A 14636-nucleotide genomic window follows, 5' to 3' on the forward strand; every position below is an offset into this window, starting at 1 on the left:
GGGATTATAGGTATTTATCACCACAACTGGCTCTTATTGAGGTTTTTAAAATATTAAAAATATAATAACTGGCATACTCTAATCAGAAGTCTAAATTTTGGAAGAAATCTTTGGAAGATAGTGTTCTAAGTGATAAAACTGGACATCTGTATGGGTTTGCATGAATTGCTTTTGTTTTTTGGATGGGAAGGGCATTCTGATAATTGGTCATATATAATAAGTAAAATTTTAATCAGGTTTCAGTTTGATTCTATATTATCTGCAATTTCTTAACTTTGATATTAATGAACTTTTTCCCCTAGATATGCTAACATTCTTTTCCCAAATATAGCAGCTTTTTTAAAGTGAGTAGCACCATTTCAGGGAGTGCTCTGCAGACACTGGAAGATGTGAGATTGTAACAGCACTCCTTACAGTCTCTCTAAAAGTTGTTTGCCGCATAGCTAGCCATTTAATTTTTATTTAATAAAATCGTAATTAACTGCTAGGTATTGGAAAAATAACTTTTAAGTCAATTGAAGGATACACAGAGAAGTATTTTATATATCAGAAAAATTAATGTAGACACAAAACATTTCAGTGTGTGGTCTACTTCATAACAAACATTTTATGTAAAACTTATCAAAAGCTAGGAATTGACTCAAATGTGAATATTCCTCAGATTGGCTTGAGGACAGCTTTTCCGTGACTCATAGCCAGAAATAGTAGACATGATTGGGTCTCAACATTGCTTGCTGTTTATTTCGTGCTTGGCTTAAAAGTGGAATAAAATTAAAGTCCAGGATTAAACTTCATCCCTCAAAATGCAGTTGATTCCGACTTTTCTGTTGGTTCCATTTGTGGTCCATTTTACCATGTAATTTCGTGTACAAGCCAACATTGTTTTTGTTGCTGTATGTAGTCGGTGCTGTGACTTGTTTGTGCTCATCTCTGTTCTGTAGGCAACTTGCCACTCCCTACTGAATAAAGCTACAGTAAAAGAAAAAAAGGAAAACAAAAAATCAGTAAGTTTGGAGAACTTTTTATTAGCTGTTTCTTTGGGAGCAAACCCGAATCTTTGCTGTTTGTTAAGAACATCTTCACTTGAGCTGTTTGACCTTCACTGTGAAATCATTCTACTAATTCTGGCACAAGATAGCTCTCATTCCAATTAACCCTGGAATTAAGTTACACTGAAACAGGCTCTGTGTTCCTTTGGTTTGATTTATCCCAAAGGCATTTTGTGTGCATTTATTACACTGAATACCCTTAATCTAATTTTATTGTTATTTTAAAATTATAAATGAATGCAAAAGAAACTTAATTTCAAGGCCTTAGGGGATGCTGACTGTCTTCGTTCTTGCTTCCTGTTTGCAGGTCATGTGACTGGTTTCTTTTTCTAGAAACAAAAGCATTTCTTAAGAAATATATTGTGGGTGGGAATGTGTCTTTTTTCCCCCTCTGGAGCTAAACATCAAACTCAGGATTTGTACATGCTAGAGCTACCAAAAACAAGCATCACTTTCTAAATCTAATTTAAAAGTTGCTAAATTTTAATTTTTATTCTTTATATTTTTATCTTGGTGGTCTCAGCCACCCATGATTTAGACATTTGTGCTTAGATTATAGAAATTTTAATGCTGAAGTTACTTCAGAGAAAAATATGCATTGTTACTTCAGTGAAGAGAAAACTCAGTGAGGTCATGTTTATACAGAAGCACCTCATTGTGCAAACATGACTTGAATATATTGCCTGCTTCTGACTTTGTCTTCCTGTAAAAGGAAGAAAGTTATGGTCACCATAATTATTTTCTTCCTATGAATATCATTTGTTCACAGTATAACTTGCATTCATTTTAAAAATGACATCATCTGTGAATGTTATTTACCCTTATTCAGTTTAGTCCTGTCTTGTTCACTTAATCCAAATGATTATAGAGAATGATGTAAAGAAAACTTTTTCAAGTTGGAAGTAGTTTTATTACAAAAGAATAATTTAAAGTCATGTTTGTCTGATTTCATCTTTCATTTCTTACTTTATCTTTACATATAATAAAGCTTTGCATTTATAGTTGCATTTAAAATTCAGAACTAAATTAAACTTTAGAGACTCATACTTTTATTATGTCCATTCAGAATTTTCTTTTTGAGTATATTAAGTAAAATTGATCATCTATAAACAAATGGATTGGATTGGATGGCTTTCCTGCTTAAAACATTTTCCTCTAATGCTTCAGCCTTCTAATTTTCAGCGTTTGTGGGTTTAACATTATACATCATCACTATGGAAATTAATTTGCTGTTTCTAACATTCTTATTTAATGTTATACTAATGACATTGTGTAACATAACATAATTAAAGCCAGGCTTTCTGTGTTTCTCTGGAGCATGTTTTATTGTTTTCCTAACATTTATTACGGTTTTATATAAAGTTATTCCTTGCCATTTTTTCTAGTATATATATATATATATATATATATATATATATATATATATGATATTCATACATATATATATTTTCTGGTAACACTGTATTTTTGGAATGTATTTCTCAGCACAGGTTATAGTCTTCAAAGAAATAAGGGGGTCTAATTGGCAGTACTTCAGTACAGATTCTATAGTGTGAGTCATGCTAGTCATCGTAAAATTTAGAATGTCATTTTTTAAGTTGTCTAACAGAATCTAATTTTTTTTTAAAAAAAAAAGCTGACTTTCTTTGTAATAAATGAAATAAGAAAGAAGGTTTCAGTTTCTGGTGTTTAGCTATGTTGACACATTACAGTTGATTCAGTTTGTTATACTTATCATAGTATATACTTAGATTAATGGGGAAGTTGCCTGCCTAATGCAGACTTCTCAGGATTTCATCTGTAGCTGGTGATACTCTGCTGATGTGTAATTGATTATCTGATTTTTGTAGTTCAGCTTTACCAAGGGAAGTAGAGAGGGTATTAGCTGATCATTTGTCTCACCCAGCATTGACCTTACATATAGAATATCATTTGGATCCAAATTAGATTTTTATAGATTTAGAAATAAAGAACAACATGCTGGGCATGGTGGCGCACACCTTTAATCCCAGCACTCTTGAAGCAGAGGCAGGTGGATCTCTGAGTTTGAGGCCAACCGGATCTACAGAGGGAGTTCCAGGACTGCCAGGGCTACGCAGAGAAACCCTGTCTTAGAAAGCAAAACAAAAACAAAGCTTGACTATGTAGTGTTGGATAAAATTACATTGATGTTAAGTGAGAAAAATTTATAAATTGGTTCAGGAAACTTTTTATACAGTATCCCTATTAGTATGAAATTTGTCAGGTTGTAGTTAAAAAAATATAGATACCACTATCAAAGAGATACATATTTTATGATATATGAAACTTTTCCAGAAACATGAAGTTTTGACATGGATTATTTTTAAAGATGTGGAAAATGGTTAAAAGTTGAAATAGTTTTTCAATAGTTTTATAATATTTTCTTGGGAAATAATTAATTCAGACTTTCCTTAAGTTCAGAAGCTGAGTAATTTCAAATATAAACCAGGACTCAATGTAAGTTGTACTTTGTAAGCTCTTTTTCCTAGAGAAAACCAGCCAGTAGCTACCTTTTTTGTTTTCGTGTTTTTGGAGCAGGTCTTACGTCATAACCTAGGCTGGCCTGAACTCATGGCAGTACTCTTGCCTCAGCCTCCTTCCTTCTGGGATTGTATGTATACACCATACCCAACCTCTTAACCAGCCACTCTCAGACATACATTTAAAGGCTGTCTGTGGGCAGCCATTATTGATACTTCCATGGATGTTTAATAAACCTACTAGCTCTTTTAAGCAAACTACGATGTTGGGCCTCTTAAAACTATATCAGGGTTTTAATGGGTTAAACTGAAAATATTACTATTTTTTAAAAAACCTGCTTAAAATTGACTCTTAAGTATTTGGTAGACTGGGAGCCTGGATCCCCAAAAGGGAGTTTTAGTCTTCTTTCTTCTTAATGGTTTGCTCCCCAAATACTTTATGGTCTTGTTAGTTTATTGATGATTTTGTCTCTTTTAATTAAAATTTGGAAATTCTAAAAGAACTCAGTGTCAGTATTTGTCTTTTCACATTCTGAAATGATGTGATGAATTTTGTCTTTGCTTTCTTTTTATTAGATTTGAGGTTCTAGTTCCCAAAGGTTCAGTTCTATTCTAAAGAGGAAGGACACTTGGATCATCATTCTGTATCTAGAACTACATTTCAGATACAAAAGACATCTATATTTAGCCAACTTTCCAGTTTCCCTGAATTCCTAAGGCAGTTCTCCTTGTGTGCTGTAAGCACACCAAAGAACTGGAACCCAGAGAAGCTCCTTGAGTGTTAGTGTAAGGAAAAGGGAAAACAACTCACGTTCAGCTCTGCTGCCAGTTCCTACGACCACCCCAGAAAATCATTTTCTGGAATCAGAAGTGATAGAAAATTATTTTGAGATTACAGGCCATGGGTAAGGACACATTTAAGATACAGACCCTAGGCCTGGAAAGATGACTTAGTGATTAAGAGCACTGGCTGCTTTTCCAGAGAATCAGGTTCAATTCCCAGCACCATCTGTAATGTCAATTCCAGGAGATCTGATGCCCTCTTCTGGCCTCAGTGGGCATCAGGCATGTATGTGGTGTATAGACTTATATGCAGGCAAAATGTCCATGTGCATATGAAACAATGAAGTAATAATTTAAATAAATAAAGATCACACAAAGCACAAAATGGGTCAGAGTGATGTGAAATAGCCAGAGTTAATTTCAAGTCAAGCCTTTGAATTAATGACAAGTACTGGCACCTGGTAAAGACAAGTGTTATATAATTCTACACATAAACCCCATTTTCTCATTTTCCCACCCCAAGAGCCTCTCAGATACAGGTTTATCTTTACATTCCCAGAATTGTGAATGCTAGGCCTCCACCATCACAGTTAGTAATGTCAAGCTAGAATAGCTTTTGAGATTAAAGTATCCTGTGTGGTTTTTTAAAAAAGAAATATGGCAGGTGGTGGCTGCATATGCCTTCAATCCTAGAACTTAAGAGGCAGAGGCAGGTGGATCTCTATGAACTCAAGGCCAGCTTGGTTTACAGAGCTAGATCCAGGTCAGCCAGGGTGACACTGAGAAACCCTGTCTCGAAAAATACACAAATAAATAAATAATAAAAATAAAGTTTTTCTATGATACATATAAAAATTCAATTCTAGAACAATTCCTTTTCCATGTGTTGGCTTAAAGTGGGAGTTATTAGGAAGAGATGAAGGTCAGCCAATTCTATGACGTTTTTCCCAGTCCGGCTGCCTGCTTTATATTCTGTGCAGAATGTTTTCTGTAGAGGATAGGTCCATTTACAAAGGCTTTGTATTACTTTTCAGAATGGGCTCTTGGGGTGGGACTATTTCAGGGCTATTTCCTAAGCCCTGAAACTTTCTTTTTTACTTATTTGGCCGAAGAACAAATTGGTATAGACATGGGGGTTCTGTCTTCTGGTGGGATTCTTTTTTCTTGTAGGTACCCAAGAGTTCCTGTTTTTCCAGTGGTGTAAATAATAGGTAGGTCCTTATATTAGGAAACATGCTCCTGAAGGAAAGTTGACTGGCAGGAACATGACTTGTAAGTAAGTTTTTTCACTCAGTAGAAATCTAAGAAAAGATGGATATGGTAAGCTGTACTAAATGTCTACTTTAACAGGTGTACAGAGGACAACTACTTCCTGTTAGGTGTAGTGTGTGCAGGAGGTGTGCTGCTAGAGACATGGATTTCAGGGCCTGCTAAAAGTCAGCTGCACTTTCATGTCTGTTGATCTTAGGAAATACATCAATCTTTGTGTGAAACTGAGTCTACTTTTGTTGCCCATAATGATTATAAATCATCTTTTTTCAGGTCTCTCCTTCTATGAGGAGGTTTTTCTTCTCTTTGAGTTATTTATTTGTGTCTTAAAAATCACCCATGATTACAGTTAAGGATAAATGTTATTTTCTGGTGTTTGGGGAGAAAAAAAAAGTTAAAAACAGGACATTGATAAGGTTGACAGTTCATGTTTTGTGCAGAGTTTGACCTTCAAGCTTTTGTTTCCACTTCTTTATTTCAATGCCAACTGTCTACTCAAGTCTCAACTCCTTGTTCTCAGGTGGTTAGCCAGCGTTTCCCTCAGAACAGCATCGGGGCGGTAGGAAGTGCCATGTTCCTCAGATTTATCAATCCTGCCATTGTCTCGCCGTACGAAGCAGGGATTTTAGATAAAAAGCCGCCACCTAGAATCGAGAGGGGCTTGAAGTTAATGTCAAAGGTGAATTATTTTGATACTCTTGCAATGTTTAATTTCCCTTCCAACTAAATTTTCAGTTTTTCATACTCAATGTACTTTGTCTTTAGTTTGCTTTTGAAAGTCCCATGGTTTTCAGTTATGTACCTTTTGTTTTTATTTGTTTATATTGCAGAGGAATTCTTTATATATGTACCCGATGGGCCCTGTGATGGGAAAATACATTAGCAATTAAATGTCTGTCTTCCAGTGAGGTTTCTCTGTGTCCCTACTCTGGAAAATTTGAGTTGGAAACAGAAATAGAGGTTGTAGGGTTTCTTTCTTTATTGTGGTTGTTATTAACATTTGAGACTGGGAACAACGTGGGTCACTGTGTCAGAGTGTTTGCAGTGCAAACGTGAGGGCTGGAGTTGAGCTTCCCAGCGCGCAGGTGAATGTCTGGAGCGTGACATTCAGCTCGAATCCCTGCACGCTGGAGGCAGAGATGGTCCCTGGAGCAGGTGGCCGCTAGACTAACTGAATCCAAATACTGCAGGTTCAATGGAGAGATGCTGTCTCAATAGGCAGGATGGAGAGTGATGGGGAAGACATTCAGTGTCAAAATCTGGCCTCCATGTGCACATATCTCACACATGCATATGCAATAGAGAGATACTTTAAAATAGATTTTATATGTGTAACATCTATATGTAAGAATGTTTCTATTTGAAAAGAATCAAAATATCTAGGGTAATTTTTATAATAAAGAATGATTAATTTGAACTACCAGTAGAAATATCAATGGAAAATTTATATTTTAATGACTATATTAATATACAGATTTCATATAGCAAATAATCTGATTACTCATAATCCTGTTTGATTGTTTAGATACTTCAGAGCATTGCCAATCATGTCTTGTTCACAAAAGAAGAGCATATGAGGCCTTTTAATGATTTTGTGAAAAGCAACTTTGACTTGGCACGAAGGTATGCAGCCTTGATTTGTCAGGAATTGCCATGCTTCCATTTCACTCTGGTCTGTGTATCTGGTCTGCATTCAATTCCTTTGTGGGATTTTATTTTTTCCCCTATCCTTTCTAGATTAAGAACACATTTTGTCTCATTTCACTATAAGAGACACTGTGAAAAATCTCTATAGTCTTAATTTCACGGTAGTTGCCTTCTTTGGAAAGTGAGTATGAACTGTTGACATTTCCTAACTTTAGCATTGCTGCAGAATGGGTTCAGATTTCTTTTATTAAAAACTAAAACTGGGGGTTTGGAAAGATGACTCAGAGGTTAAGAGCATTGACTGCTCTTCCAGAGGTCCTGAGTTCAATTCCTAACACCCACATGGCAGCTCAGAACTGTCTATAATGAGATCTGGTGCCCTCTTCTGGTATGTAGGCAGAACACTGCATACATAATAAAATAGATAAAAACCTAAAACCAAATGAGACAGATAATATATTAGAATGTTTTGGTGTTAATATTTTTTGTTACTTCAGTTTAGAAGTTTATCTGAATTTAAAACAATGCTCTTTAAACCAAATAAGACAAAAACAGAAGATTTTGTGTATGAAGAAACAAGTCACTGTTGAAGCTTTAAGACTAGAATATTTTTCTGCTGAATTTCTATAACTAATTCTTAATTTTCTGAGTTGTTGCTTTATTTGTAACCTCGGGGTAATACTGTATTTGCCAGAGTTGCTTCTAAAGAAAGATTGTCTGGCAAAAAATGGTTCATGTGCTTTGTGAAGATGTTGATGTGCAGAAGTCACTTTCCACCAGTAGAAACCTCGCTGATGTCACTGCTGTGTACACTGGCCTTCTGCAGCGGCTCTTCCAGTTTGTCGCCATTACAGCTCTTTCTGCTGAGAAATTGGAGCTGAGCTATAAACTGTTGGAGGGAAAGTGAGTGGTATTTTCAGGTAGAAAAATAACTTTGTGACTAGTCATGAAGAGTTAAGAGAACCAAAATTCCAATCCTGTCCCTGACAGGCAGGCAGTGTGATTTTTAAGAGAGGTCTTTACCTTGGCTTTCATTTCTTCATCTGTAAGATACTAGCCCATTCTCCAGATTTTATTCATCTAAATTTGTTTTTCTCCAACTTCTGGAGCCTGCTTGGATTGGAAATGGAAAGCCAACTTTCTCCTTGTGCTTCTTGTTTGGTTTCGGGACAGTTATTGTGGGCATAAGCCCTCCACATTTGCAGTCACAGTTACTGTATTACTATACTTGGTATAAATGTAATGCATATATAAGTTTGAATATAGCTGGTGTTAAAAACTCTAATGGTTTTGCATTTTTTAAGGTTTTTCCTTGATATAGCATCAGATTGTCCCACAAGTGATGCTGTAAATCATAGTCTTTCCTTCATCAGTGATGGCAATGTGCTTGCTTTACATCGACTGCTTTGGAACAATCAGGAGAAAATTGGCCAGTATCTTTCCAGCAATAGGTATGTTTTTCCAGTCTTGGGGGGAAATAAAACAGTTTTAATTGAATTAAGTTATTGATCCTGAATAAAGTCCTTTACATTGCAGCTTTTTCCCTTAAGAATTGTTGTTTGGAAAGAAAAATGCAGGTTTACATGCATATGGCAAAAACCAAGTCATGTTAGTCATGTTAAATAACCAACAGCACTGTTGTTGCTGTAGGGCTTGTGATACTATTAAGTGTATGTAAATAAATCTTCATGTAGAAAGTACTGAATCAGCCAGCCATGGAGCCATGCACTTTAATCCCAGCACTCGTGAAGCAGAGGCAGGTAGATCTCTGAATTTGAAGCCAGCCTGGCTGGTCTCCATAGAGAGTTCCAGGCTTGCCAGGGTTACATGGTGAGACCCTGTCTCAAAAGAGAGAAGAGGCACAAGAGAGAAATAGGGAATGCCAAAGAGAGAGGGTAAACACAAAAGAGAAAACAGATTCAGTAGCTGAAATTACTTTATTAGCTGTTTTAGTCAAAGCCTCTTATGTCATAAATTACATGCCATCCGTTGTGAGAGTTATTTCCTTTTTAGTTATATAGGATTGTAAAGGGCTCCGATCTCTGTATCTGAGGAGTTTCCTTAACTGCTAATAAATATTGGTTTGCTCATTTGTGAGAAAGACAAGAGATCATAACAGTATGGCTGAACAATTAGGAGATGGGAGTTTAAAAGACAAGACTTTTTATTCCTGTGTGAATTATTAATGGATCAAAGTAGGCATGGACATAACTGACGTGCACCACTAAAATAGAAAGAAGTGCTTTATCCTTGTGACATCAAAATAACCTGGAAAGTTTAAAGATAAACATTGTTTTCTCTTTTTTGATTTGAATACATATTTGCAGTTTGATGCTAAGAGTTTTTTAAATGTGCTATTTAAAAATTGATACATATTTCATACATGAAAATATAAACAGTAATTTGACAATTCCATGTCTGCCAACTAGCTTGAACATCATGTAATTTTAATATAATCACAAGTCTTGATAACATTTTATTTGCTGAGAAGGAGGGAAAAAAGGACAGAAAGAGAACAGTGAGTAAGTATTCAAATACATGATCCTCTGGGGCCATTCTTATTCATCACACTGCTCTTCCAGAAGACCCAAGCATGGTTCCCAGCACCCGTGTTAAGTGATCCAGACGATCTGACACCCACTTCTGGCCTCACACACATATATAAATAACTAAGAAATAAAATAAATGTTTAAAAACATATACTTTTGAGCTGTGTATGATAGTATATACAGATATGATCTCAGAACTTGGGAGATCAGGGCAGGAGGATAATGAGTTTGAGTCCAACCTGGGCTACTTATAGTAAGACCCTGTTCCAAAAAAAAAAAAAAATACATTAAAAATATTCAGTTATCTGGTTACATATTCCAATGTCCTAAACACTGTTTTCTCAAGATGGGCTATTTTTATCCTAGGAAAAAGTAGATGAGAATGTTACAGATAATAATTCTATAAAATAATTGAATTTAACAATAAATTTTATAGGTGGGAAACAGTCATGTTTCTAAGATATTGAGAATTTTCAATACTGCTTACAAATCAGCAAGGAATAAGTAGTTAAAAGAAAAGCAACCAGTGATGGTCTAAGGAATGTGATACTGCCCAGTTAATGTGAAGTATCATTTCCTAACCATCATCTGTTGTTGCTAGGGATCATAAAGCTGTTGGAAGACGACCTTTTGATAAGATGGCCACACTTCTTGCATACCTGGGTCCTCCGGAGCACAAGCCTGTGGCAGATACACACTGGTCCAGCCTTAACCTTACCAGTTCAAAGTTTGAAGAATTTATGACCAGGTAAAACAGAACTTGAAAAGATGATTGTATTTTGGGGGAGTTGAGAAACAGAGTTTACCACCAGACCACTTATTAAATATTCTTGTTTTGCATTAACATGACCATGTTTTGTTTGCTCTTATATATTGATTTTCTTATAAAAAAGAAGGGTGTCTTACCAAATGATAGTTTATCATCTAGCTTTAATAAGCTTTTGTGTGTGCGTTTTTTGTTTTTGTTTTTGTTTTTTTTTAATATGATTGTTGGTTTATTTGTGTGTGCTGGTGTGCCCTTGCCTACAGCTAGTGTTGTGAAGTCAGAGAACACCTATGGGAGTCACTTTTCTCCTCCCATGTGTCCCAGGGATCAAGTCAGGTTGTCAGGGTTAGGGACAAGTACTTTGAGCTGCTGAGCCTTCTTGCTGGCTCTCTTTGACATGTTTTTCATTTCATACTTTTAACAACATATAGATAACATTATTTTCATATTATAGTTGGAAAATACATTCTACAGATATAACTTAATTGACCTGGATTCACACCTGATTCATTTGAATTTAAATTCTGAATTCTATCATACTAATTTTTTTTAAGTCCTTCAAAAAGTTAATGGTTTTAACCTCTTTTAGAGTAAGACCCAGAAAATACAGTACATTCAGTATTGCTACAACACATGTTTCTGTGGACAATTGTTTTTGCATGTAATTTGGAGGAATCTAATATGTGAATTCAAAGATTCTCACTGTTAGACACATACTTGATGTTTGCTAAGTATGTACCTCTTTATATTTCGCAAATGCTACATTGAGGCTGTGAGTTGATTGTTTTATTCATAGTATGTGCTGAAGACAGAAAGAAAACACTCTCATCTGACATTCAGAAGTTAATTTACCAAAGTTAAGTTATATAGTAAGAGAGAGGAAAGAGAGGAGGCAAGGGGAAGGGAGGCTGGAATGAGAGGATCCAGTCCAGTGTATGTCTAGTAAATAGTACAGAAGCCACATTGAGTGAGAATAGGAAGAGGTAATGATACTGGTAGAGATAATGGATGTGAATTTTTCATTCATATCCTAGGGTTTATAAATAACTTAAAACTTACAAAAGAAGTCTACAGAGTTTCAGCAGAATATATAAAAATTAAGCTCTTTCAGAAATTTATTTCAGTGCATATGGGAATTTAATGTGAAGAGTATTCATAACCAGGGAGACTAGGATGGACTTAAAATAAAAACTGAGTAATCATCAGGATAAAAATATTCATGCTGTTCGTGAAGATACACTTAATACAAATCAAAGAAGAACACGGGAAGGAAGGCAAAATCCATAAACAAGAGAGGATTGATGAACTAAACTTGGAAGGGGGAAAAAAAACCCTCAGAAACCTTTTATCTGGAAAAAAAATGTCATGAGTGAAAGGTAATCCTGAGCTCTGTCCTGTCCAGCAGGATTGTTAGGTAGCCCTGAGAAAGCACTCATGACTCAGGATAACACCTTGACATTTTACCCTCCAGAAAGCCTGTTGCTTTGTCAGTATTTTATTACTCTTTAATGTTATTGTTGATTAAGCATATGTTTTTTAGCTGCTCAGCAATCTGTACAAAGCCTCTGGGCGACTCTGCTCTTTCTTTTAGGCATCAGGTACATGAGAAAGAAGAGTTCAAGGCTTTGAAAACGTTAAGCATCTTCTACCAAGCTGGCACTTCCAAAGCTGGGAATCCTATTTTTTATTATGTTGCACGGAGGTAAGAGATATGTTTTCGTCTCTTTTAATAGGGTTTTTCAAATGATAACAAATGAAGAGGAATGGTTGGATTTCTTTGTTTCTTATTTAAATTAATAGCTTTGAAAGATGCACTTCCCTGGATAGTTAGCCATCTTGTTTTACAATGCTGCTCACTATCGGGTGTTAGTTTCAGACGGCTCGCTTCACTTTGTTGTCACTTTGGTACATCGGATGTTAAAATGCCACCACAGGGATTTGTTATTATCAAAGTGAAAGGTCAGAAAGAATCTTTGTTTGTTTTCAGGTATATTCTGATTTCATGATCTCTGTAACACAACAATTGGACCCTCCCCCTTTTAAGAAGAAAAAACTTGAGCTTGTTTTGGAGAATTCTTAGCAATGTATTGTGTGAGACTGCATCAGGATGACTTAAAAAATCTTTCCAAGAGCTGTGGGAAATGGCTGTAACGATGGACTGGGGTGTCTTGGAGAATAGCCATGCTGCGAGCTCCTCCTCCTGCATGGCAGTGGGCTTGCATTGCCTTCCCTGCCATGGGAAAACGAATGTGTGATGGATGGCACCTGGGTAGTCTCTTCCTCCCATCAGAACCGTGGAACTCAGGGTGGCTGAAGTTGTTTGCAGATCAAGTGATGCTACACAGTGGCTAGTGATGTGGCAATGCCAAGGGCAGCCAGCCCAGCAGCTATGGGACTTAGGCTTTCTGAGTTTCCCAAGCTTAACAGAAATTGAGTAATTATGTTAATTTACTTAATGGTTATGGTAGCAAAAACCTGGCAGTGGGTGAGAAATCATACAAAGTAGAAGAAAGAAGGATGGAAGATGTGGAGCTTGTTTAATTAGATACTCAGCTGTCCAGGGCCCTGGGGAACCAGGGACTTGAAAGTTACAGAAAATTGCGTTTGTCTTTGCCAGGCCTTTTTAACAACTTTAAGGAACATCTTATTCTAGCCAGTGTAGTGGTACATTTCTAATTACAGCACTCAGAAGGCTGAGGCAGGAGCATTGTGTTGAGTTAGGAAGCCACCCTGGGCTATAGGGTGAGACCCTATCTCAAAAAAAGCCCCACCCCACCCCCCAAAAAATGGGAGGAGAAAAAAAACCCTTATCATTCCATGAACCTCTGTTCTTGTCTCAGTTGCTCTTTCTAAAATACTTATCTTTTGCACTTAAGATAAGCCATGTTTGTATTTCAACCTTAACCTTTAGTACTATCATGACATCTTGACTTTCCTTAACATATCCAAGTAGCAAGGACTAGTGAAGAGGGAAGTAGATGTGTGCCTCAATTCACAGCCCCTTTTGAATTCTTAGTAGTTTACAGTAGCAAAAGTTGGAGGTGTGCAAGCTGGATTATTTTTTCCTCCTTCAGAATAAGAAACTAAGTTTGTGTTCCTTCTCTGGGGTGGTCTAGCAAAGGCTAAGGAAAAGCAAACGGCCCTGGCCCTCAGTGGGATCAGTCAGTGGACTGTCCACAGTTGTATATGATGCCTATGTAGCTTGGCCTTGAAGTTGCCAGGGGTTCCCATTCTGCTTCTTATTAGCTGTTCTGACCCTTCATCTTTGAGAAAGAAGGAAGTGTACTTGTTAAACTGCTGTGTCTCATATGATTTTGTAACAAATTAAGTTATATGGAAGTTTTCTTTTTTGATATGACCTTGACAAATCAAATTTTCAATACTTTGTAGTTTTAGTGTTTTGCTTTATGCTTTGAAATGGGACCCCACTCATGATCATCCTGCCTCAGCCTCTTGGATACTGGTCTTTTTTTTTTTTTTAATGTGTATGGTCGCCGGGCGTTGGTGGCGCACGCCTTTAATCCCAGCACTCGGGAGGCAGAGCCAGGCGGATCTCTGTGAGTTCGAGGCCAGCCTGGGCTACCAAGTGAGCTCCAGGAAAGGCGCAAAGCTACACAGAGAAACCCTGTCTCGAAAAACCAAAAAAAAAAAAATAAATAAATAAATAAATAAATAAATAAATGTGTATGGTCATGCATGTTTATCTGTGCATCATAGGTGTGCTTCGTGCCTTCGGAGGCCAGAGAGGGCATCAGATCCCCTGAAGCTGAAGTTAGAGACAGTTGTGACCTGCCATATGGCATCTTGGAATCAACTCTAGATCCTTTGGACAAACAGCTAGTACTTTTAACTGTAGAGCTGTCTCTCCAGCCTCTGAGTGCTGGTCTTACAGCAATATGTCACCATGCCTGGTACCTTGTCATTTCTGAGACCTAGTAGACCTCCTCCAGGCCCTCCTTTTTACTGGCTATGATGCTTAGCTACAGGGTAAATGGGCACAGTAGACAGAGCAGGGCGAGGTCTTTTTTTCTCATTGTCTGACAGTAGTGAAAGCCTTATCTATCCAGCATCT

General features: G+C 36.7%; 1 protein-coding gene across 4 annotated transcripts in view; it reads left to right on the forward strand.

Annotated features, from left to right (window-relative positions):
* Nf1 (neurofibromin 1) overlaps window positions 1-14636 on the forward strand; it is a 254271-nt gene that overhangs the window by 133128 nt on the left and 106507 nt on the right. For 3 of the 4 annotated variants that reach the window (XM_076577606.1, XM_076577604.1, XM_076577603.1), the window contains exons 31-36: window positions 942-1004; window positions 6123-6281; window positions 7128-7225; window positions 8554-8700; window positions 10400-10546; window positions 12156-12266. In XM_076577606.1, the coding sequence (XP_076433721.1) occupies window positions 942-1004; window positions 6123-6281; window positions 7128-7225; window positions 8554-8700; window positions 10400-10546; window positions 12156-12266 (725 nt within the window). The remainder of the gene's footprint in view (window positions 1-941; window positions 1005-6122; window positions 6282-7127; window positions 7226-8553; window positions 8701-10399; window positions 10547-12155; window positions 12267-14636) is intronic. The other variant, XM_076577605.1, reaches the window with a different exon arrangement.

The sequence above is a fragment of the Peromyscus maniculatus genome, chromosome 8, assembly GCF_049852395.1.
Source record: "Peromyscus maniculatus bairdii isolate BWxNUB_F1_BW_parent chromosome 8, HU_Pman_BW_mat_3.1, whole genome shotgun sequence".
In the NCBI taxonomy this organism is placed as follows: domain Eukaryota; kingdom Metazoa; phylum Chordata; class Mammalia; order Rodentia; family Cricetidae; genus Peromyscus; species Peromyscus maniculatus.